General features: G+C 37.2%; 1 protein-coding gene across 4 annotated transcripts in view; it reads right to left on the bottom strand.

Moving 5' to 3' along the window:
- The window catches only part of TPP2 (tripeptidyl peptidase 2), a 56,883-nt gene that overhangs the window by 10,376 nt on the left and 19,726 nt on the right, over nt 1-26,781 (bottom strand). For 2 of the 4 annotated variants that reach the window (XM_063337182.1, XM_063337192.1), the window contains exons 13-28: nt 25,524-25,692; nt 23,456-23,613; nt 22,929-23,005; nt 21,877-21,983; nt 21,263-21,417; nt 20,022-20,138; nt 18,380-18,480; nt 16,115-16,211; nt 15,701-15,838; nt 14,251-14,495; nt 13,981-14,059; nt 12,068-12,106; nt 5,100-5,251; nt 4,909-5,005; nt 3,860-3,990; nt 2,325-2,532 (exon numbers count right to left, since the gene is read on the bottom strand). In XM_063337182.1, the coding sequence (XP_063193252.1) occupies nt 2,325-2,532; nt 3,860-3,990; nt 4,909-5,005; nt 5,100-5,251; nt 12,068-12,106; nt 13,981-14,059; nt 14,251-14,495; nt 15,701-15,838; nt 16,115-16,211; nt 18,380-18,480; nt 20,022-20,138; nt 21,263-21,417; nt 21,877-21,983; nt 22,929-23,005; nt 23,456-23,613; nt 25,524-25,692 (2,070 nt within the window). Of the gene's footprint in view, nt 1-2,324; nt 2,533-3,848; nt 3,991-4,908; nt 5,006-5,099; nt 5,252-12,067; nt 12,107-13,980; nt 14,060-14,250; nt 14,496-15,700; nt 15,839-16,114; nt 16,212-18,379; nt 18,481-20,021; nt 20,139-21,262; nt 21,418-21,876; nt 21,984-22,928; nt 23,006-23,455; nt 23,614-25,523; nt 25,693-26,781 lie in introns of those variants that run through there. The other 2 variants (XM_063337212.1, XM_063337201.1) reach the window with 2 other exon arrangements.

The raw sequence follows: 26,781 nt of genomic DNA, 5'->3' as shown, positions 1-26,781 counted from the left end.
AGAGACATAGAAAAACTGCAGGCGGGCCGGGCAGGGCTGAGTAAGTGAGGCTATGTATGGGTACGGGACAGAAAGGCTGCAGAAAAGCACAGGACAAAGTACCACGCCAGGGGTCATTAGGATGTAGTATGACAACCTCGTTTTCTCCCTTTTCAGAAGCCGCTCATTTGAAATACCCAGAGCACTCTAGAATGTTTATGGGCTAAAAGTATCCTCAGTGTACAGGTTTTGGCTGGAAGACAGTTAATTTTCTTCATGGTAGCTCCTATAGGCCATGTTGTGGATTTGTGACCAAAACAGTGTTGATAACACAGGGATGTTTTAGCTATTGCTGAGCAGTGCTTGCACAGCGTCAAGGCCTTTTCTGCTTCTCACACCACCCCGCCAGCGAGCACGCTGGGGGTGCTCAAGGAGTTGGGAGGGGACACAGCAGGAACAGCTGACGCCCACTGACCAAAGGGATATTTGGATATTCCATACCATAAGACATCATGCTGAGCACATAAAGCTGGGGGAAGAAGAAGGGGAGAATGTTCAGAGTTATGGCATATCTTCCCAAGTAACCATTATGCATGATGGAGCCCTGCTTTCCTGGAGATGGCTGAACACCTGCCTGCCGATGGGAAGCAGGGAATGAATTTGTTGTTTTGCTTTGCTTGTGCATGCAGCTGTTGCTTTACCTATTAAACTGTCTTTATCTCAACCCCACAAGCTGTCCCACTTTTGCATTTCCAATTCTCTTCCCCCTCCTGCTGCAGGGGAGTAAGCAAGTGGCTGTGTAGGGCTCATGACAGTCAATCAGTTTAGATTTCAGTTTGACCAGTAAAACCGAGAGGGGAAAAACAGACAAACATACTGGCTAAACAGGATGGAAGTTATTTCCATATGAAATGCTACAAAAATATAAAAAGTTTTGTTGGCCTTTCAGTACTAATTTAACCATACAGAAGCACCAATTTTCAGAGCAAAACCTGAACATGCCCTAAGATAAATCCATGGTTAAGGCAGTCAGAGAGACTAAATCTGTGCAATTCAAATCAGAGTTACCTCATTCCAAGCCCAGAGCACACAACTCAAGAGTGCCAGGAATCAATCTCTTTCTTGAAAAAAAAAAAAACCACAACAAAACCCATAACAAAGAGTGATCAACTCTCAACAAGATGTCTATATTGGCAGGTTTTTTCCACTGAAATTATTCCCATCAGCTTTACAAATTAAAAGACAGAAGTAAGCCAGGGGTCACTATACTGGAACACAGTACTGTATTTACAAATAGACAGCAAGAAAATCACGTGCCAGACAGTATGATTAAAGCGCAAGATCTGCTACTACAGGATATTATTGTCAGTTAAAGATTAAAAGAGGAATGCTGAAAAGATGTAGGTGTACAAGAATATATACATTAAAAGAAGTGAGGGCAACCACCATCAACCTCCTTGTTCAGGTCTCCAGCTAAAGCACGAGTTGTTACCAAGGAAGATTATTTATTGTCAAGGAAATAAAGCAATTTTTTAAATCAATTTTTTAAACTATCTGAAGTGCTTTGTCAATTTAACTGAAAAATAAACAAATACACTGGTCACTTCATCTTGCACTAAAACACAGCCATATGCAGGAGTTAAGTACAGCAACTAATTAATTCTCAACAACTCAACTGTTAGACATACAAAGTCATGAACTCTGTAAATTAAAAGCTACAGAACTGGTCACCTACAATGCATATTTTTTTTTCTTCTGGAATAGTGGTCTTGAATGAAGCACAGAAAAACTTAATCTCAGCATTAGGAACCTTGAAAGGACAGGGAAATCTGTGCTAATAAATACGTAAGTGGAACTATCTCCAAGGATTTCTTCCTTTACCTCTACAGACATTACTGACAGCAAAACACAAAACTTCTCTTGTCCATAGTGCGGAAGAGGCTACAAAATGCAGGACTGAACAGAGCAGGGATGCTGCACACTTCTGTGTGTGTACAGCTAGAACAGCGCAGAGGTTAACCAAAAATATTCCCTGAAAGGTACAGAAAGAAGCAACTGAATAAAGCAAGCAGCTTTTTCATAGAAATCTGGTACTGTTTTACACCCTTCCCTTAACCTCTACATTCACATGCACAGAGATAGGCTTACCATGGATCTGACAGGTTTGGCAAAACCTCTGTGGAAAAAGGTCATTAAGAAAGCACAACATATGGGGACAGCATGAAAAAGTAGAAGGGAGGAATGTATGAGGCTGTGCACACAAAGGTGGTGCATAACTCCAGGAGAAACCGTCAAAAAACCCAACATGCAAAAGGAAAAGAAAAAAATCTGCTCTGCTCTCTTACCTTGCTGTCAAAAAGATCAGTCCATTTTGTTGTTTCCCAGAATGTCTCGGTCAAAGCTTCTGAGCAGCTCTCATGATCTTCATCTTTGCCTTCTGCATCACTGGAAGCAGCCCCTTCTTGGGCCTGCAGATGAAGAAGTTGGTCAGCCAGTGCACTTCCTTTTCGACAAAGTGCATCCACTAAAGTAGTCTTCTGTTTTTCCATTTCACTAGAAAAAAAAAACAGCATGAAAAATATTATGGACTTTTTGCAGATACCTCATTAAGAGCAGAATCAGTGCTGTACTGAGTTTAAGCTAAAAAGTTTACAGCAGTTAGTACATACAAAATGAAAATAAACACAAAATTTTTAAAGCATGGCTATTTACTATAAATTAAAGCAATTGCAAAAAAATGATCTAGAGACACTATGTATTAAACAAGCTCAATCATTCTTCTAAGTCTGAAATGCCATTGCTGTCTTAATGCAAGGGCAACTCAGGATTCTAAGATTGAATAAGCCAGCATCTAGAAATACAGCTTCACAGTTCTTGGCATTATAAACAGAGAGAGTCAAATCCACGACTAACATAAGCAGATACAATTCTGCTGACTTCAAAGGAATTGCACCCATTTAAAGCACCACTGAATTTGGTGTTCTGTTTCAGATGTTAGATTCAACCACATGACCTAACAGGTCAACTTACCAAGAAATGTTTAGAATGAAGGTTGTTATGACATAGCTTTGCTTTTACATCAGCAATTCCAGAATTATACACAAATATTAAGAAAAATAAACAAATACACAGACAAATTTTACAATTGAAATCTGGTATTTTATCCTAAATAATCAACAAAAAGGTATCTCCCCTTTTAAGGGCCTTATCTTCAAACCTGCTGGTCTATTTGCAACTAAAACAGCACCACGCCACACACTGTGAAATCCACCAGTTATTTTGCAGACTAGGGTGTCACCTTCAAAATACTGTGTTCCTAAGGAAATATACTGGTAATTCAGAGGAACAATCAAAAAGTAAAGAAAAAAAAACCCAAACGGGTCTCAAAAATACTCTGAAGCACAAGTATGGTCATCGTGCCTTTCACAAATGAAATCTTTTGCAAGCTGTTACTTCCTAGACTGCTGTCGATTTGTCTTCAAATCCAGATCCAAAAGGTTGCAAAGTATTATGAAAAGGCAGGTAGCATTCAAAACAAACACCTCTATATCGAGATTCTAGTGGTCCCTCTGATCTGAGATTAAGCTTGACAAAGAAAACTTAATACCCCATTTTTCTGACACATTTAAATCCTGAAAGCACCTTTGTTTATTTTATTTAATAATTCTAAGTAAAAATTTGCAGGTTTCAGTGTTCCTGCATTCTGGAGATATAGTAAGAGAACAAAATAATTTTGAAGTCAAGTTTGAAATTACTTGTGCCCCAAAAAATAAAACAAATTATTCAAAAAGGTTATAGTAATTTCATTTCTTACAAACAGAGACAAGAGTACATAGATTGCAGAAATAGGATGCAAGAAAATTATTTACTGGGTAGGTACTTTTTTATAGTAGTTGCATCAGGCCTGGGATCAGTCTTCATGGCAAAATATACTGCTAATGCTGTCTGATCGATATGAGAGATTACAGTATTTGCAGCTTCAACAATTTCATCAAGTCTTTTCATTCGTTCCTAAAAGAATAAAAAACAGTGTTTAGCACTATGAAATCACACCACTTGATGGTTGATTCTACTAACGCTAGGGTAATTGCAAAGGTATGCAGAAATAACGTCAGATAATTCAACATGTCCTTTTCTCCATGTTCTCCAATTTTTTATTAAAAAAAAGTAAGAACTCTACATCATCAAGTTTTTCCACAAATGTAGTCTATTTCACTACAAACAAACTGTAAAATATGGGGTGGGTATAAGCAAAACGCAGAGTTTACAGAAAGAAAAGCGCCTTTCAGTACAAATTAATCTTCTTACATAACTGTAGTAGTTATTAATGTCAGAAATAAATATAAAATCAGGATCAAATAAACAGAAAAATATTAAACCTACTGACATACACGAAGCTGTTTATCTTCAAGATAAACAAAAAAGCAGACATAGGTAAACTTTTCTGTTCACAGAAAGTGTGATGTGTGTGTTCACATCACATTTTGATGACAATGACAGGTGGTGGATTAAGCTGTGTCATTTCAAGGGGTTACTGTCCTCAGTTGTCTGAGCAATTCTGCTAGAAGAAATTACCAATCCAGTAAAGGAGCAGAACGGGATGTGTGCTTGTTTCAGTAACCACCATTTAGAATAACACTGTTGTAGTCTAAACCAGTAAGGAAACTTACAATGTGTTTAACTTAACAAGGAGTAAATGATAAGCAAACACACTACAGGTAGGCATACTTTCTTTCATTCTGCTATGGGATGAAGTAAATCGCAGTCAGTGAGGGAGACAGCTGTCAATCTAATTAGGAATTTCTGCTTTATAGTACTGAGTACAGCTATGGCAGTCATTTCAAGACCAAAAGTGTATGAAGAAAGATTCAGTTGTTTAGGCTACGTGGATGTATTGAGACAAATCCAGTTTAGAAAGTGTTAAATAACCTTTTCAGAATCCAGCTGATGAAGTCTTGCAACATACAATGGAAGATGATTGGGAAATGCTTCTTTCAACTCATTATACATGTCAGCGGTATCCAGCCTAGAAGAGAGGAGGACATAGCATAAAGTACAGATTCTGGGTATTCTTTTGGTACAGCTGCTTCAAGCTTGTGTAGTCATGACAACAGACATACTTGGTCATCCACTGTATTTTTAGATCTCTTAAAGCTTCAGCAAATTCTTCTTTTACATCTTTTTCTTTTTCCTGTTCTCTTTCTTTCTCTTTGCTGCCATTTTTACTCTTTGATGGTGACGGTATCAGATGATAGTGAACAGTAAGGACATCCTGGAGGTGGGAAGAGAGACACATACTGAGAGGGATACAGTACACTTTTTTCTGATATATATATAAAAGCTAAATCATAGCAAGCAACTACTCTGACCTATGCATCCACTGAATAAGGATTCTGACAGCAAAGGTATTAGTCATTAAGAATTCAGGAACTGCTTTAACTTTTTATTTTAAGCAATGTAAGGATGTAAACATTGAAACAGCACACTGGGTGTAAGACAAGAGAGCCTAAAATTTAGGAAGTCTGACATTTTTGTGTTCATATAATTAATATAATTTCAAATAATATTGGTCAGTTTGTTTACAAGAAAAGCAAAAAACTTGGTTAAAAGGCAAAGAAAAAACAGAGACCCCGTCCTACAAATCTGGCAATCAAACGAATAAAGATGACCGAATTCTAAAAAATAATACCACACTAGCATAAACTTGAATCATGCCATAGGATAACACAAGCATATTCCTCCTGAGACAGTACTTCTTCCATGCGCCTACTGAATTAGCTGATACATCCAGTCAGCTGTTTTCCAGTTTGCTGCTACAGACTTTCCAGTTTCACCTGTATCTGTGCTAAAATTAAGTAGACACAACAGCAAGATTTTTTTTTCTTAAACCCTATATGCTAGCATACAAATATCACTATAGTTTGAGTTCAAGCTATACTAGTCAACAATTACCATGACAAAATAATCTACTGCTATTTAAAAGGAAAATCCTAACTGATTTTAGACCATGCTCTGAAGTCCATTTCCTGAGATGATTTATATAGAAATTTGCAAATAAGCCAGAACTAGATTTCAGTCATTGCTTCTAAAACATCACAGTTGCTGGGGGAGGCTGTTTTGTTGGTTTTGGTTTTAATGTTGCATTTTTTTTAAAAAGCCTCTCCCCAAACAGCGAGGGCACATGTCCCATTATTTTACATACAGGGTATTTTGCAGAGAAGATCACTTAAGTTTATGTCCTCTAGATACCATTACTCTGTTGCAACATTGTGCAAAATATTGTGTTGTACGCTTAATTGCTGTGGCAATTTAATTATTCGTACCAATCATTCCAAAATACATTTGCAGGAAAGTGTTTCCATAAAAAAAGTCAGTGTTGTGTACCGAAATGAAATCTTCCGCACAAGATGGAGTTATTTCAGGTTACTTAAATAGCGAGTGAAAAGGTAACTGTTAGAAATGGCTATGCATAGCCTTCAAATAACGGACTTCAACACTAGACTTCTGAAACCATTCAAGAACATTGACGCAGAAGAATTTTACCTGAACTGATAATTCAAACAGACCAGCAGCTTGCTATGGGTTACTGAAAACAATACTAGTAAGAGAAAGTGACACCAATATTCCCTTAAAACAATTTTTCCAGGTACTTAATATGTAATCACAGATGAACGACAACACTGACACGCACGTATCTTATAAAAACCTAGTTCAGATCACTAATCTACATTAAAGTGTAGCTTTCACAGGAACTATCCTGCACATGTGCATTTTGAGTATGAAGTGCATGACCAGGCAGTATGCCTCAATAAGAGGTGTAAGCAAGACCTAGGCGAGAGCATGGCACGAGCAGGCCGTGGAGGCAAGCACATGGAGGCAAGGAAACAGAAGTCAAGAACATGGTATGGGGCTGGCTAAGGTAATTATAACAGTAGAAAGCAACCACGTAGTTCATTAAAAAGCAAACCAAACATTTTAAGATGCATAAGAAATTACTTCAGTACAAAAATCTGAATCAGTAGTCTACTGTGTTTTTTAAAAGACGTCATCTATTGAGACTTGCCTAAGAAAGAAACCTGCCTTCCTAAAAATATTCTTCTATATTTCAGGATTTCCTTCTTGAACATCCTCTTCAATCTTACTTGGCAACGTATTGTTTGGAATTATGTATTTGAATGGCCTCTGCCTTCTCAAGCCTTCTCTATACGAGAAGGCTCTACTACTATGGTTTAAGTTTCAAACCAAGCGTAATTAGATTAACAAAATCCCACTTATGTGGATAAACACTTTAATTTAAGAGACTAATTCTGTGTAGCTAAACCATCAACAGTAAGATGTCATCTCCCCATTCTCTCAGCTAGCTACTTTTGGTCTCTTGAGATTCTGCAAGCATTACAAGCTATGACCATTGAAAGGAAAACAATGAGCTTCAGACCTAGGGACCCTCCTTTTGAAAAAGCTTGCAGAAAAATAGGTGCACTCTTCTCTACAGACAGCAAGCTTATTTCATGGGATAAATAAGGTTTAGGTGCTTATCACATTTAACTAAACTATCACAAGCCCCTAAGATGGACTGAACGCTTCTTTCTTTTCTCTATTCTGTCTCTAAACACTAGCATTATTTATAAAACTTGGCAAGCCCTTAGATACCAGAAGATCCCCGAGTGACACTGTCGTTGCCATTACAGAAACATTCATCATTAGAGGTTAAGGAGAAGAAAGGCAAATTAATGAGAAAGTTGCCTTTTGTTTATCCTCTAAAAAAATTAAGCAATATTAAAAAGTTTGTGAGCATATAGGCTATGCACTTTGGTCAGTGTGCTCTGTGCGCAGTTTGATAAACCTCAGTCAGTTTACTTTTAACTAGAACTACAAACTGCATACATAAACAAGCACAATGCCCTCAAAACAGTCACCTTTTAAAAATAGCTTAATTAGCAGTTAACTTCATATTGTTTAAAGATTTAAATTTAAATTTTTGTATGATGATTCAACATCTGGTACTTTACGTGGAAAAGACATGTGAACTATTGTTACTTGTACTTTAAAGCATTCACAGCAAAACTAACCACAGGAAGAAGCTCCCTGAAGGAACACATCCCTGGTCTCATTTTCTATTTAATAAATACCACAGACATCTGCATATACATACACGGTTGAATGTGCATATGGAATTCGTATCTACTTTAAGACACACAAAATTTGTGCAACATTGCTTATTTTTACGGCAATACTCTTATTTAATTTAAAATTAAATTGCTTAGAGTCACCCACCAGCCAGGCCTGCACAAAACTAAATCAGACATGTGCTTCATCCTATTTTTGAAGGCCTCGTTAATAAACAGTGACAGCATCCTAATGCTCAAAGTAAGAAATCCCTTTATGTCTGACTTCACAATAGTATTTTTTAGTCTTCTGCTAGTACTTATCAATATCTGCATAATGCATTTCTTGCTTCAAACTGGAGGAAAGGACGGCAGAGTAGGGAGAGAAATGTAGAAATTTTCTATCCCTTAGCTAGTTGTTACATATTGCTGTTCAAAAGCTGCATTATGTAAAACAACAAAAAAATGCTTACAGCCCAGAAAAAGTCAGTGATCTATTTTCATTCTAATCATGTTCAGGACAAAACTTGCAGACAAAGGGAAAAAAAATAATCAGATGGTAATTGCATTACAAAAGTTGGGTTGTGAAAGAAGGAAGGTACCTAGAATCAATTTGTTTTTCACAGGGTCGTTTAGCACATGCTTCCCCATTAGAGACCAAGGGCACTTCTAAGGTTCTAACAGCTTCCTGAGCCACAACAGGAGAGCACTCTCTACTTTGGCGGGGATCAGTTCAAAGGAAAAACATCACTGGATTTGGAACTTCATACATATCACACATAAATATACAGAGAGAAGGGATATTTTTTTATTATTTTTTTTCCTTTTTAGTTCAGACACACTGAAGACAGGAAGACATTAAGTAAAAAACCATACCCAAGGGTTCTTTTGGGGTTTGTTTTGGGTTTTTATAGATAAACTTAAGTTCCCCAGAATAGCTCTACGAGCAGAAAATTATGGATTAGGCATACAGTTCTGCTGTATGCGTCTAGTAAAACAAAGACACCTGCTTATTCTGTGGGAAGATCCCAATGACATTTTTGTCCAGTTATAAAAGAATTGACTGTCTTCTCTGGGAAATTAGACTGCTGTTTCCTGGCATAACCTCAAACTGCTTTCATACAAAACAGAGGAGCTGTTGAAATACAGGCTGGATGAGCAGTCAGGTGGACTGAAACCTGCTGAACAGCCAGGCCCAAAAGGCGGTGATCAGCGGCACACAGTTGGAGGCCAGTAACTAGTGGTGAACCCCAGGGGTCAGTACTGGTCCAACATCTTCGTTAATGATCTGGATGACAGGGCAGAGTGCACCCTCAGCAAATTTGCTGGTGACACCAAACTGGGAGGAGTGGCTGATACAGCAGAGGTTTGTGCTGCCATCCAGAGGGACCTTAACAGATTGCAGAAATGGGCTGTCAGAAACCTCATGAAGTTCAACAAGGAGAACTGCGAAGTCTTGCGCCTGGAGAAGAATAAACTCATGCACCAGTCCATGCTGGGGGCCACCCAGCTGCAAAGCAGTTTGGCAGGAAAGGACCTGCAGGTCCTTGGGGACACCAGCTAGAACCAATGTGCCCTTGCCGCAAAGAGGGCTAATGGGATCCTGGGCTGCATTAGAAATACTACCTGCAGGTCAAGAGAGGTGACCCTTCTCCTCTACTCTGCCCCGGTGAGGCTACATCTGTGTCCAGTTCTGGGCTCCCCAGTACAAGAGGCATATGGCTGTACTGGAGACAGTTCAGTGAAGGTCCATGAAGATAATGGACTGGAGCATCTCTCCTATGAGGGAAGGCTGAGAAAGCTGGGATTGTTCAGCCTAGAGAAGAGAAGGCATTTGGGGGATGGAGGGGGAATCTCATCAAGCTGTGTGAGTACCTGTAAAGAGGGTGTAAAGAGAAATTTTCAGTGGTGCTCTTTTCTGTAGTGCACAGGACAAGGCAATGGCCACAAACAGAAATACAAGGAGGTTCCCTCTGGACATAAGGAAATACTTTTTCACAGTGGTGGTAACTGAACACTGGGCACAGTTGCCCAGAGTGGTTGTGTGGTCTCTACCCTTGGAGATATTCAAAAGCCATCTGGGCATGGTCCTGGGAAACTAGTTCTAGAAGGCCCTGCTCAAGCAGGGGGGTTAGGCCAGACGACCTCCAGAGGTCCCTTCCAGCCTCAGCCATTCTGTGAAAATAAAAGTACTTTCAAAGAACTAGAAATCCCCACCATGGATTTCTGGTAGTGTCATGCACATAGATATTAGCTAAAAAGTTCCTTCCCTCCTCAACAAAACAAACAAAAACCCAACCAACCAACCAGAAGTTTTCCACAGACTAGTCACCAGTATCAGAGCAAAACCCACACATAAAATAAAAATGTGACTTGTAAATTAACACTCCTAATCCTACAAGAGGGCCTGGTCTTGACTGTGAAAAATACGAAAAAAATCTACACACACCATTTTGACTGATTGGGCCACAGAAGAAACACATAAACATGTTTTCCAGCATGGAAAACATCTTAACAGCATGTAGACTTATGACAGGGCAGGGTAAATATTCATAATTCTGAATTTATTTTTTTTTTATTTATTTGCTGCTCATACACTGATGCCTCTTATGAATAATACGTGGAAGTATCAAGGACAGTTTTTATTTTGGCTTGGGTGGGTATACTGCTCAGATCTGAAGTCTGTTCTAAAAACAAAAGAACAAACAGAACGAGCAAAGTTTAATAGGTTTTGCTATGCAAATTAAATTATGATTAGAGTTTAACTCCCTTGTTACAGATTCACTTAGTGAAGATTTTATACCCTATTCATCAGGAAGCCACATGTTCACATGGGATTTTAAATCATCTTTCTAAAAGTGATCAGCATAATTTTTAGATGCAGTATGAAAATAAAATTGCAGCAACGCACATTAAAATCCTTCTTGTAGAGCCTAATCACATTCACACAGTCACTACATCAAGACCAGAGTAAATAGGCAGGCTCAGTTATCAGCTCACTGTTAACAAAATAGCAGATTACAGTGATAAACTGACAGGTTACACCAATAAACTGTGTTATTCATGATTCTCATGCCTTATTTCTAACAAGAATCCTGACTAATTTGCATGTCAATCCAGGACACAGTACCTTGAAAACAAAAGAAGGTAAATAGCCTTACAACTTAGAGAACAAAGCTAGAAAAAAACCAAACCAGTAGCCTTAAAAAGGCAGCCTATTCAAATAATGTGGTTTTTTTTTTTTTTTTAATAAAGACTGTTTCAGTCTCTGCCTGCTGGCAGAATATTGTACCACCTAATGTAAAAATATGAGAAGGGACAATACTAAACACTGCTATGTTAAAAGTCACTCACTCCCTACCCAAAATACCTTATACATGCTCCAAAATTCTTTCTACACATACCACCACCTGCTACATCACTGTATAAACTCTAGCCTATAAGAAGTTATATTTGAGTAGAATAATGAATCGAGAGACTTCAATCAAGTCCATACCTCCTAAGAAAAAAATCGCTACAGTATGTTTTTTACAACTGTAATGAAGCCAGCTCTCAATTCAGTAGATTTAGCATACAGTTAGATACTCAATTCTACATCAAGCTGCTAGGTTTGTATTCAGTTCTCAGTTTGCAGACAGAACAGAATAGGCAGAAACATTTGCCACAGAAAATCTTGACCACAAACACTGAAGATTCCCAAGTATTTCGTAAAAAGAAAAATTACAGACCACTAATGACCACATGCATTTTTACAGCACTTATTACAGAAGTATCCAGATGCTCAGGTATACCTCTCAGCTTTGTCTTACAGTTGTGTTTTGTCATTCTACCAGTAGACACACTTAAGATGCTGAAGTAAATAACTCAGGACTGAGGAGGTAGATGAAGGAGACAAATTAAAAAACCAATACTGGTAGACAAATTCTTTAAGTCATATGCAAAAAGACTTAAGTATATCTTTTTCAAAAACTAACATTCAGTACCTTTTTAAATTTTCCTTGTCGCTTTGCTGCAGACTGCCCCTGGGAGTTAGAATAACATACTGTAAGAAAACATGCACACACCACACAGGATGGAGACACCTTCTCTGTACAATTATGGTTATACTTTCAACCTACAGATTTTTAAACTTTTTAGAGAGTCATATCTATGATAAAGCATGCTCTTAAAGCATGCTCTTTCAGGTTTTTAAAATTAATAAAACAATGCATTATTGCATATACAGTCCTTTATTCCTGTAAGACAAGCAAGTGTTGTTAACCACTTAGCTTAAATTAATAAATTACAGAAATTCAGTCTCAAATGTGTAGATTTTAGATTTTGACTGTTTAGTGGCATTGTTTTGTTTCATAATAAAACCACAGAAATTAGATACGTTTTCCCGCACATTGCATCTACTTGCTGACCTAGAGACAGCTTTGCTGCCTAGTCATTTTTTGCCTCATGGTACATACTGAAGTTCACTAAAGGCAGCAGAAAGTATCTGATGCTATTTGATACCATCCTTTTTCCAGTGAAATATGAGCATAACAGTAATGCCTTAGACTATAAGACACACCTCAGCTAGAATTTCTGTGTGTAAGCTCTGACGTATTCTTCAGCACATGAAATTTGACAGGCAATACCTACCTACCTCTTGCTTCTCATCCCAGAAATCACTATACATAACTACTTAGCCTGTTTTTTAAAATAAGATAGACAAGAATTACAACCAATAGTTCAAGGAAGGGAAACTACACTACACTAATGGATTTACCATGGATTTAATAAAAGTATACTTGCAATGCTGCAGGAACCACAAAGAAATTAGTTACTTAGTTACTGGGGTTTCCCTCATTGATACATAAATTCTCCTGACAGACATTAACTAACCTGCAGTTACATGTAATCTGCCCCAAAAGTGCCACTACAACCAAATCAGATTGAATGAAATAAACTTTTCTACTCAACAATATCTAAAGGTATATGCCTACCTACTCACAGAAACTTACTTTCTATGAAAACATACTCTAGTTTTATATACATTGTTCAGCCACATCTAGTGATACATGAACATAGATGAACTACCTCTAAATACTAACAATCACCAGGATTGATTCAAATTTATTCTCAGCTTTGCCTTCCATTTAAGAATAGCTAGGGGAATCTTCTAAATACCTCAGCACCAGATACACACAAGAACGATCTGGTTACTATAATCACTGTTGCACTATGGATTCATAAAAGTTAAGAAACGATTTTTTACAGGATGCTGCATTATGAGCAATAAAACCCTACAGCTTTTTTCTAGTATCACACAGAGAGATCTTACATCATTCTGTTGGAACATACACTCGTATTAGTGGTTGACAACATCAGTGTGCAGCAGGTAAGAATATCTGCTTATGCATTTGAGTCAGCAAGATCACTACTACTTTCTAACAGTAACATATAGGTGTTAAGAAAGCACACATTTTTGCTGAAAATTGTATACATGCAAGGAAGAGTACAGCTGTTTATCAGAGAATCAACATGCACAAAATACAATATATATGTATTTTTCATTCAAAAGTTATACTAAGCTATGCAGCTAAAAAAAAAAAAAAAACTTTTAAAGGCTCCACACCAACAAAAAAGCAGTTGCTTCTACAAATACAAGGATTCAGAGTGAAAGAATTAGAATTCAGAATTTAGAAAGTGTAACTGAAGTTGAAATTATAAGATGAAAATAAAAATAGAACTACTTAGAAGTTACTCTGAGCTTATAGTGAAACAACTGCTTCTAAAATGTCTTATATTACTAACCCTAGTGCTCTGTTAAAGTACTAAACCCATGAAAGAGAGCACTTCCTGGCATGCCATTTACTCGTTTCAGAAGTTTCAGAAAGAGAAGACGTCATCCATTTCAAATACTCACAGCTTTCTTTCCAAGTTCTGTTTTAGACAGTGTAAGAGCTCCTGCAAGGTAACATCCTGGTCCTGCTCCTTTAGGTATTCTATTCAAACAAAGAAAGTTCAGTGTTAAAACCAGGTTTATTAACGTTCCATGGGAACTACAGTAAAGAACCCAAACAGTGAAAGAGCAACACAAGAGGAATTACCAAGCCACTATCAAAGTATTATTTTAGTTAGTGCAGAGGCAACTTGTTTACATGTATATGAGAAAAACAGGACTCCAGTAACTTACTTGTCATCAGGCAGAGATGTAACAAAGAATGGCTGACTGTGTTTGGGCGGTAATGTCAAACTGTTGGATTTCTTCTTCCCTAAGAGGGCAAGGCTATGGTTTTCATAAATATCTAAGCTCAAGGTACTAGATAACCTGTGAGAAACAACAAATGGAAGGTCTTTGATGCGATCCAGCTCACTGTTCTGTTCATGACGAATTTGTAACCGAATAGTGTAATCTCCTTTTTCCAGTTTCACAGAATACTGAAAGAAAGAAGTTCTCATAAATGTCAAGATTAAATACTTCACTGTTTACAAAGAAACCCAGAAGTATGACTGTCATGTTCTTCTTGATCCATATAGCTCTAGCTATTTAAAATATGCTAGATTGCTCAGTTTTGGAATTTCCTGAAAACAGTGCTTTCAAGACTTGATAGCAGCCAAAATACATTTCAGTTTGACTGAAAAAAATTAATTTTTCAGACCACAAAATAGGCTGACATTAGTTGTTCCTATTCTATAATCGTATTAGCTGCTGAAATAATAAACTGAATTCTTGCTAAACTTTCAGTTCAAAACCTCTAGCAGGTTTGGCTTTATAAACTTTCAGTTCACTGTGTAACTTCAGGTGAAGGACCTGAGAGATTCCTGTGAGATTTAAGGCTGCAGTTTAAAGAGCTAACAGATTCTTTGCCCTGAGCTTTTATATCCAGTTAGTAATATGCAGATATCACCATCTCCATTTATTAACAAAAACAAAAAACCAAAACCAATCCCAGCCCTTCCCCAAACAAAAAAACCCAGACTATAAAATTCTTAATTTTGAAAACATTCTTTCATTTCTATCAACCTAAAGGGGCACCATTTGGATATTTTGAGCAGTAACATGCTAAGTTTCCTATCTGCTGCTGCTGTAATACAAAAGGCAGCCCTAAGAAGAAAGGGACACTGATTAAGAACTACCCTGCTCTCAGAATCCCCCTTTCCTGGATTAGGGAATCGTGATTCCTATTGGTATTTCTTCCTGGATTAAATAATTCTGAAAACAGATCTTTTCCACCTTAAATAGAAAAGTTCAAGGTATCATCTTTGTAAAAAACCTAAACACAAAGACAACAAGAACCTGAATTCAGTTCTTGAGAAGCACCAGTTAAAAATCACAAGAAGTTAACAGCTTTTTGTAGAAATAAGACACACCATAACTCTTTCTCCTTCCTTGAAGAGGGAAAAAAACCAAAACCAAATGTTCTATTCCATGGAAACAAACCTGTCATTACTTTTTTTTCAAACAAACATATCACCACTGAACCTGTCTTCTTGTGAAGATCTAAGAACATTATACCTATGCCTCAGGAAATGTTAGGAGCAGGAAATGTTAGGAGCTAACAGCAAGCCTGGGAGGTGAAAAATAATGGAAGTTTTCACACTGTGCAGAAAATAGGAGGTAAAATAAATACATTACTCTGTACCTGGTGTGGATAGGCATCTCCTGAACCCATTTGTCTTTTGTTCTGGTCAAAAATAATCCATAGTTGACTATCAAATTCAGATTCGTACAACAATTCACAAAGAAGTGGACAGCTTGGAGTTACTTCTCCACTCTTAGGCTATTAAAAGAAAGGTCAAAACATTTAATACACTATTGAATAAAACAAGTATAATCCTTACATATATATTCCAAAGGATACCTGAACCAAAGCCTGTTTCAAGCAACAGTAGCTCCTAAAGAGAACCAAATCAGAATTTTGACTAGAGAGAGTCTATAGAGTGTGAATCTAGACCCCATTTCCAACAGAAAGCTAGTTAAAGTTAAAATCTGGTTTTAGAAAACATGCTGTATTTATTAACGATATTTTAAAAACCCAACTCCCCATAACCCTTACCTGATGGAAGTTATAGGTCAAAATCATCTCATACAGTTGACGATTATTTGGTAAAATATCTCTGGAGCCCAAAGGTTTTATTTTTGCACTCACAGGTCTGCAGTTAAACCAAAAACAACAGGAGGTACTCTTAAGAAACATGTATCCTCTATCAAAATTTGTCTTGCTTAAGCAGAAGCATATTCTAAAGTACAGTTGAGTTCAGCACTTGCAGTAACATCTCTTAAAATATTGCAACTATCCAGGCAGCATACATTCCTCTTTTAAAATGAATGTCAGTTCAAAACCAAGGTTTAGTGACATTACAGACACCATCAAAGAAAGAAGCCAACAGAACTTGTCAAGGACATCTAAATGCTCAAAATTAAAGACCGTAAAAAAAAAACCCACCCACATAAAAATTGGGAAAACCAATAGACTTCAGGATTAAGGAAAAAAAAAATCAGGTTAATTTACATCTCTAGTATCCATGCTGCAATCAGCACTTTTATTCACAGATTGAAAAATTAATGGCACAGTAATTAGAGGACAGACTAAACAGTTGAGAGAATCTGTAAGAGGAGAGAATCTGTAAAAGGCCTTACAGAAATCAGCGTAGTAACACAGAAGAATGTTAACGTACACAACATAAGTAGCATATGTTAACATAGAATCACAGAATGGTTAGAGTTGGAAAGGACCTTAAGGATGATCTAGTTCCAAACCCCCTGCCATGGGCAGGGACACCTCCCACTAGAGCAGGTTCTGTGTTACTACTCTCACATAGGTAGTGTATGTTAACTCAGAGACAGTGAGGACAAGCTATTGTTCAGAGCAGCAAACAGTATAGACCTTAAGCATCAAATAATACAAGGCTAAATAATAATGATACAGGAAAATCAGAGCTTTGGAAATAAATAGCAGAACGAGGGCGGTCTGGCATCATTTAAGTTTACATTTCATTCATTCTGACAACCTTTATTACATGACCAAACTTCTTCTGTAAGATTCTGTCAGCTCTTTCATTGCCAAGGGCACAGACTAGCTACCCAGCAAAATATCCATGCTGGGTCAGACCACAGGTCCATTTAACCCAGGTTTCCTAGTCTGGCAGACACCAGATAGACTGCTGACAGAAGACTTAAGAACGAAGTAATACCACACATGATACATCTCCCTAATGCTCACCCTGCCTCCAAGCACCTGAAACGCAAGAGACCGAATGAGAAGCCATTCAGTACTTTTTTTCCTCTGTGTTGTTATGATTCATTACTTCAGTCAAGAGACACTATTCATGCCTTAATTTTAATAAATAAATATTTCTCATTAGTTTACTTAACTGCAGTTCATTTACTGTCAGATGAGTAACTCAAATATTACAAGGAGATAAGAGCATCTCCATTTTACAAACCAGGAATGAGGCAAAGATATATTAGGGGATTGTCTGATTTCCTCACTTAAGGCATATCAAAGCGGGTATTTCTGAACCTAACATTAGGTGACGTGTTCATTAAACACTAAACTCCTAGAGACCTCAATTCCAGTTACAAGTACCCAAAAGCCCCAAGACAGTGCCAAGGTCTCCACTGAGAGGCCCAAATAATGAAAGACTTGGGCTAGACAATTTCACAGTGGCCAGTAATCCAAAGTCTTAAAAGTACTGCTTAAGCTGTATGGCATTTCTAATTCCTCCTCAAGTGACCAACTTTAGTAATTGCTGCACTGGTTCGGACTTTTTTCAACACAGCTTTTCCTCCAAATCAGCGTGTGTCAAACTGACAACAAGACAAACACAACTTTCTGCACCAGATAGTATAAAACCAATTCCAGCCAAGCAAGAGAGAGAAGACAGTCTTCCCAGGCCAAAATCAGGCAGGACCTGAAGCAGTTGCTTAAAAAAAAAAAAAACAACAAACAAACCAAACCAAAACCCAAAACAACAAACAGAAGCATCAATTAACTCTACAATTTGTTTCTTTAAAGTGCCTTTTACCTCTAGGTGTCTCCTTTGGATGCAATGGAATATTTTTGTAATTTATTTTTTTTTTAAGTTAGCTTAAGGAAAATAATTTGTATGGAAAAAGTCACCATAATTCTCAAATTTTTTCAAAGTTAAAAGGAACTAAAATAGAGAATGATGAGAAATTGTAATAATTGATGCTCCCAAACCCACTTAAAATTTGACAAGAATATTGTTAACCTAAATTTCACTGTTAAATTGTTACTGCTTTAACTACATACAAATAGTTTTCCTGCTTTCCCAATACAGTTCCCCAGAAACTCTACCTGAGCGTTTGAACCCAGCTTTTCAGATTTATGCATGGAGCAATATCTTCATACTTCAACAGGGATTGAACATCAAATCGCACGATGCCTTCTGAAGCATGCTAAAGAAAGAGTATATTAACAGTTACACTTCTGTGCACTTATAACACCAGATGTGGACCACCTGATATTCCCATCAAAAATACAATGCAAGCTGTATTTGTCTACACTGTAAGTAGTAATATCACATGAGTTTGAAAATGTGACAAGCTTAACCCTATTTTAAAACAGCAGGTATACCAGGACTTGCAAAACTTTAGCAATTGCAGCTACAGTCTTATTTATATTTTTTTCCCCCCTTAATAATTAAAGTACTTCCTATAGAACTGTCCAAGTCACACTTCAGGCAGGGCTGGGTTTTATTTGTGTATTTGTGACTATTTCCTTTGAATATGTAATTCAATAAATACAAGTATCAGTCATCTAGAATCTTAAAACAAGCATTTTATGGTGCTTCTGCTTAGGATCATTATTACAGAATAGTTTAACTTTGTAAAAAAGAAAAATACTACATACACAGGTTAGCATTACGTCGATCATTGGACTTGATGATCTTAAAGGCCCCTTCCAACCTAGACAATTCTATGATTCTATGATTTTTAACTCTCCATTATTCAGTTAATGTAATCTTGCTGGGGTGGGGGGAGCTGCTGTGCACGCCACCACCACCTTTTTCTTTTCCTGCTGTACTGGTTCAAGACCTGGTACCTTAGCACAATGCACCCACTCTATTTCCCCATTTTATTCAGCTCTTAGAGCCTGAAAACAACCAAATTAACCCATAGGACAGCTATAATTTGTTCTGACCCTTAGCTAAAAACAAAAAGGAGGCGCCAGGATAAATTAGCATGGTGCTGCTTCATGTAGGTATTGCCATCTCAGCTCTCAAAAAGAGCCCTCTCCTGAGGAAGGCAAAGTCAAGCCAATCCAAGCCAAGTTGCACAGGACAGCAAAGAACACAGGAGTAAGACAAAGTATTGTAAATATTATGGATACTAAGGTTTTTAGCAATTTTTTCAATCCTTTAGTATCAGAGTCTCAGAAATCATGACACCGCTGATCCACTGTGCCTTCAACTGCCCTCAATGATGAATCTCAAGCCAACTGGCACACCTCAATAAAACACTGAGCAGAAAAATTTTAATTACATTTTATTCTGAAAACAGTATTTGGAGTATTGTCTTTTAGCAACGGTAGTCTAGATAAGCAAGTTTAAGAACTGTGGTCCCAGCAAATTTTACTCACACAAACACTTACTTGCTAACGTAAGTATAGTTACAACTTCAGTCTTTTAGTATGTCCTAATATTGGTGTTGGGTTTGGGTTTTTTTTGTTTTTTTTTTTTTCCCTTTCTATTTTTTTCCCCTACTGATTTATACGGAAAAGGCACAGAAAAAAATCATCAAGAATGGTAATGGACATTTCTGTGGGACCGAAATCCTATTTACCTAGTCTAAAGAAAAAAATGTGAACATCTCACATATAAAGATACTTTTAGTCTTTCTAAAATGCAAGAAAGAATGAAGAAAAGCTTTTTTTTTTTTTATTCTGAGATACCACAAGACTTCAGAATAATTCAAAATAAACACTCTGGAAAACTTACCATGTTTAGTTGAGGAGTAGCACAAAGTACGCCATGGAAGGAAATTGTGTAATTAATGCTAACATCACTAAGGCTTGCCCACCATCGAGCAACACAAAATTCAATAGTTTTTCCAGCCTGGGGAATAAAAGCACAAAGTTAGAGTCAAGCTCCCATCTTCCCCTTCTGTTCACCCCAGCCTCCTTCATCCCAAGCCAAAAAAATTGGAGTATTGCTCAAAAAACGACACGGTTTTATGTCCAGTTTACTCCAGTTGTATAGGTTTGTACAGTACCAAGTAAGACATTACACTTGGTCCAGAAAACACAAGACAGCTCCAACAAAATAGGATGACCGATGACCACATCAAAACAAAGAGCGCCAGGGGCATACCCTACAGAGAAAGGTACAGCTTTTAAATGTTACATCTTCCTTTCCTAACCTTCAAACTATGCAGACAGGTTAGTTCATAGATGAGTTTACTATGTGTGCCCTAGAAAATGTGTATCGGATAAAGAGATCCCATTCTCTGCCTAAATAAGATGACATGAAGCTTGGGAGGTTTGGGATTTTCCTTGTTGCTTGGTTGGGTTTTCTGTTGTTTGGTTTTGGGTTTTTAACTAACACAATAAAATTCACAATGTGTCACTGGGACTACTGGCATTTCCAGAGGGTAAGGGACAGAATAGCACAGAAATCATAATCACCCTTAGGTTTTAGAGCTATACACCTAAATTAAGCAAACTTGAGAAGTGGGCTCTACCATCCACACCCTTTGAACCGTTAGCGCACTCCCTGGGTCCATTTTGGACCCTTGAGCTAGCATTATTCTAGTTAAGCTTGCTGTATCTAAGCTGTATGAATGTAAGACCGTTATCACCTGGCTTCAACGTCAAGTAGATGCCCCCAGATAACCTCATAAAGCACTAAAGGCAAAATATGCTGAACTACATCTATCCAACAAGTCATAACCCCTATTTGAAAGGGAAACAAACTGGTTTGTATAAACCAGTGCCAAGAAATTGAAGAGATTAATACATATTACAAGGACATTCCCACATAATTGAGAAACACTACTGAGCTATTAAGAGATCTTTTCAAAACTCAAACCCAGACACATTCACTACTGTAACAAACATATGATTTCTTGCATTTGGGGTTCTGCTTTGGAATATAAAAAAAAAAGCAGAATGAGTTATACTGTACTGCACTGATATATTATTTTTTCCTCCCTTCCCCCACACCACCCTAAGGTAACTTACTAAGACAGGAAATGCTTCAGTCACTGATCCTTTTTCTGGTAAGGATGAAAATTTGTAGAACTCATGACTTCTGTAAGCTTTTTGTTTCACCAGCTGAACAGCATGAAGTACAAACTTGGCAGTCACATCAGCTGAACATGAACATACTGTCACTTCTAGATTAAAGAAAAAAAATTAAGTTTAGTTTCAAGAACAGAAAACCAAATTTTTTTCCTTCTTGCAGAATTACGAGCTACTTGCCCACTATGAAAATCAGATTTTCTTCAGTTAAGACATCTTTCAACACTGCATCCATATACCTTAAAAACTAAGAAAGCCTCAGACAGTAATACTTTTCCATAAGCATGAAGTATTCCTCCAGTTATGGGCAATCACTTCAGATTGTATTTGCTTGTTTCTAGAAGACTGAGAATCAGGATTGTACTATGCCAGAAACCATAAGATAACTCAAAAATCACTCCTCTAAGAGCTTAAAATCAAATAAATATTTTACGTATTCATGGGTCAGATCCTTCAGTTCTTATTCAGGCAGAACTCAAAATAATTTAAAACAACTTTGTCAAGTCTGACAGATGAGATTTTTTAATTTAGTTAAACGTGGTCATTTTCCCTACCAGCCCACGTAGCTCCCAGTGGAACATCAATGAAGTGCCTTCGGATTTGACCAGGTTTAAAATGAACATCTGTATATGTCAGGTCATAGCTTGATGATTCATCTACCCTGTATGTCAAAAAGAAAACACAAACAGTAATCAAACAAGCCGCGAAGCCCCTTTTTTTTTTGTTAAAAGTGTTTTTAAATGCAAACATATGCTCAAAACACACGTACAATGAAGATATTTAGTACTCAGCATCAATTATTTCAGTCTGTACTAGTACAGAATCTGATAGCACAGTGTATTTAAAAGATTTAAAACATCAGCTCCACCACATTATGTAGACAGCCTCCCTGCCTCCCCGAAGTTACTGTGCTTAAACTTAAGTATAAAAGAATCCCAGTTTTCAGTGGATCTGCTTTTCCTGGCTGAGTAACTTTCCACTAAAGTGAGCTAAGGTATGTAAAAAGTAATATTTCTATGAGGGAGTTAAGAGAAAAGTTACTTCCCCCCGCTACCCCTGGGCCAGATTTTCTACTGAATATGTTTAATAAGATACTCTCCTTCCTTATAAATGTCACTGAAGTCTTATGTTTAAACCAATGATGGGCCCAACACTGTCTTTCTAAATTCACTGTACTGAAATAATCATGAAAGCTTATCCCAATGTTCACCTGCCAAATAACGTCCCCTGCCTTTTCTGTACTCTAGTCCACCAGTTAGAAATGAAAAAACAAACTCCAGTTAACCTGAGTCAACGAGTATATTAATTTGATACTTTGGTCAACAAGCCAGAAGTCATCTGTATTCTGATGGACTAGGAAGCTGCTGCCATTGTGGCTAACCCCAGCAGAACACATGGCCTTCTCGCTGACAGAACCCAAACTACAAAAAAGCCACTGCTGTATAAGTCTGCTGCGAGAACCTTTTCAGATCTCTGCTCCCTTTTCAATGTTAGTAGTAAGCTCAAGAACTCACAGAGAAAGAAGGTGGTGAAATAACTGGCTTCAAGGAAAGTAGGTACAGAAAATTAAACTTAAAAAATGCAGATAAAGCCTGGGTTTACTTACCTTGTTGGTATAACAACCGTTATTGGAACTCTGAACAGAGGGCCTGCATTAGGCATTGCTGTATCATATCCACACACCTAACAAAATAAAATACAGCCACTTAAAATCTTTGGTCAAAATGAAATTATAGATGACAAAATTAGTTTTTGATCTTTGTAGTTATCACTGAAAAAATAAAAAAAGAAATCTTCATTTGACCACTGTCACCCTAGAAATAATAAACCAGCAACATACACTGAGAAAAAAAAAATTAGTTTTCATACTTATTTCAGTCTTTCCCCAGAAGTTTTCAGGCTTCCAACCGACATTCGATAGCTTAACCTAGTTTCAACTCAGAATTTGTCCCAAACAGCCTTATTATTTTATTTCAGCTTTTTTGTTGTTGTTGTATTAAAAATATTTTAATCCTTGTTCTCCAGGATTATGTTTGAGAAAAATACATAAAATTACTTCTATAAAAAGTTGACAGAGACCACAAGAAAAGGATACGTCACACAATCTTGCTTAGAACACCAATATTTCAATACCTCTGTATAATGTAGTCCTTCTCTCAGGCCACGTGGATCCACACGAATATTTATGTGTCGACACTGGTTCATAAGCTCTAAATGACTAGGACACTGGACCCATGGTGCATTTGAAGTTAAAGCCAAATGAAGCTGGAGAGATATTCTTTCAGTGTTTTCTGTCAAGAAACAAATTTAAAAAACAGTTCAATAACACAAATATATGTTCGTATTCTACTGTAACACAGTATTTGCCATTAAAACATACACATCAATAAAACGTAACAGGAACCAATTTCTTAAGGCCCCTGGATGTCAGATTCTCCAAAAAGGACAGTGTTCTACATTATTTCTTTTAACTCAAGAAAAACAGAATAGCAGTACAGTAAAATAAGGGTTGTACCCAACTTTGAAATTTCCCCCTGGCAAAAATACTCAAACCTGACAAAGTCAAAGGTAGGCTGGCAAGCAACACTTCAGTTACCCACAACATAGTCTGGAAGCAGGCATAAACTTTATCGTTTAGATACAAAGTCTTGCCTAATGCAGAGAAATACAATAAAAAGCAACTGCACTGATTGTGGAGGTTACGCTAATTATCAAATTACATTATAGAGCAACCTAAGCAAGAGGTAGAGTCTATAAAAAATTACTATGATAATCTAATCTGATTTTGCAAACAGTCAATTTAGCCAATTTTGTAGATTATCTTCCATGTAAAAAAAAAGCTATGGGTTAAAGCACAGCTTCCAGAATAGCATCCAAGCCTATTGAAATGCTAGTGATTAAAAACTAGCTTTCTCCTGCTTTAAAGTTTAATGACACTTTGAAAAAAAACTTTCACATTTCCTAGTCCTAATTAACCTTAACTTAATTTTCAGACATTTCATTACATCTTTGGTAAATGAAGAAAAGAGCATTCTTATCAGATGTAATTCCCTCATAGGTACATAAGAAGCAATAAAAGCTCAAAGAGAGCTTCAACAGACAAACTGAGCAGATCAGCCTCCCTTAACCTCTTCCTACAGTTTCTCAAACTCAGTCTTGTTGAAGACACCAGACATAGCACAGAAATAACAAATGGACAGCTACTAGGGAAACAACATCATGCTACAGGCCAGTTATCCATTATAAATGTCTGTGTTTTCAGATTGTTTGCTTCCTGCAGAAGAGTCTAGCATATGATTATTTCATTTCTCCGTGTCATACAGTAAATTTTAAAAGCACCAATTGCAATGTAACCTGTCAAATAACTAGGTTACTCTGAGTCAGTAACCTGTCCCAACTCATACTCGTTCTTCCCCTAAACTCACCCTTTTGTCACATGACAGCCTTCTTGGGGATCACTAGTTTTAGGAAAGGATTGCATATAATGTAAGTCAATTTCTCAGTGAGTTCCAATTTGTATTAAGTAGAAGTAAATCAGGGCAAAATGGTTTATGGAGAAAAGATGTCAAACCTTATTTTGAGTTGCACAATTTATTTTTTACCCTGTTAGTAAGTAACTAAAACCTGTATCAACTCCTGTTTTGCCTTTAGATATATTCATGTTTCTCCTTTATTACATACTGAATATAAGTCTGGTTTGTTAAACTAAGATTTTTCTCAGGTTGTAGAAACTTAGATATAAGTCCAAATCTAGAATTTATAGTCTTTAAATAACTGAGAAACTAATTTCTGGGTAAGTTTTTTCATCTTTAGAACAGTAATCATTCTTTGTCAAGAGTTATCTACAATAAAAACCCTGAAGTTCTACAATTTCATGAAACATTAGGGATATTTGATGATTTTTTTGTATTCCTCCCTGGCCCCACAACTTCACTTTAAATTACTTCAGAACAAAGAGATGTCCCTTTTTTCAGTGAGAGGAACCACAAAGCAACAAATGTGGAAGTGCTGCAGTTACGAGTTTGAGGTTAGAATGGAAAAGTTGTTTAACTGCATGCCTTCGTTTACCATGAAATCTAGAATTGCACTTACTCCTTTTACGGTACAGATTCCTATCACTCCTCATTATCACAGCTTTTTTGTTTGAAGATTACACTTTATTCCTATCCTCCCTCCCCCACATACAAAAGCTCTTTGCTACCTGTATTCTCAGGAAAGACAGGTTCTATGCCAACCCCATGATCAGAAGGTGCAGCTATCTGGGCAGGATCTCTGAGGTAGATTCCACGGTTGCTGCCGACAGTAACCGTAAAGCCTATGTTACTTGTGAATGATGAATTCTGAATGAGGTAGTCATAGGCTTTATCAACCTGTTAGAAAGAAAACATTCTGAATTAACAAATTTTAACAGTAATTTATGCATATTTTCTTCAATACGAAGCACTCGGCAAGCACAGCAACAGTGAAGTAACTCATGTGCTGCCTGAGCCACACTGACTGTGCCTTACACAATACTCACATGTAGAAAATGAGGCAACATTTTCAGTCTGCAGCAGCCACGCAGAGCACAAAGTCAAGAATATTAAAAAAACCCAACAACCTAAAACTCAAACAAAAAGCCTCCACAAATCTCCTTTGCTATAAATACATCAAAACATGCATAACAGAAGTTTTCAGAGATGACTTCAAAGATCCAGACCTACTACCCTAATTTAGGTGCCTCTCTCATACATGGAGCAACACTAATTAAGCATTTAAACCTTTTACACAATACAAGAAGTTGAGTGGTTCAAATGCAGTATGACATTGCAATATGGGATGCCCGTGTAAGTTTTAAACAGTGATATGAAATAAGAGAAGGATTTAAGTAAATGAGCTGTCACAGTAAACTCAGATGACAAGTTCACCTTTTTGTTTTAAAAAGACACCCTTCTATCTCACTTTCAATTCTACTGACTCCAAAAATCTTACATTCTCTTCTACTTCACAGTGAGCTACCTTTACCAGCAGAGATTAGGGCACTCTCCTTTGAGACAAGTGGATATACAACAGTCTCATTCTCCCAAATAACTTTCAACCACGTTTTAACACATGCTTTAATTACAGACTACTAAATCATAAGATATGACTGCCACAGAAAAATGAAACGCACCAATGTTTTTGATTTGATATGGCTACCACTGTTGCTGCTTTCTGTATCAAACTCAGTGTTACAGATGTTACCTATTAAGTTCTGGCATCTCCAGAACATGAGTTTAGGGCTATGCATTTAATATTTAGCATCTCTAAGCATGAGAGCAAAATCTCAGTTCCTCTATTTGGCTAGAACGGGAGTGACTGTAAGCAAAAGACAGCAGCAGCTCTTCAAGAACTTAAGCTTGTGCATAGGGAGACTGTCAGTCATTATGCCTTCATCATACAAAGGATCACATCACAGATTTCCAAGCTACTTAGAAGTC

Source organism: Chroicocephalus ridibundus, chromosome 1, assembly GCF_963924245.1.
Source record: "Chroicocephalus ridibundus chromosome 1, bChrRid1.1, whole genome shotgun sequence".
NCBI lineage: Eukaryota > Metazoa > Chordata > Aves > Charadriiformes > Laridae > Chroicocephalus > Chroicocephalus ridibundus.
Note: the sequence above shows the minus strand (reverse complement) of the source record. Positions and strands in the feature narration are given on the sequence as shown.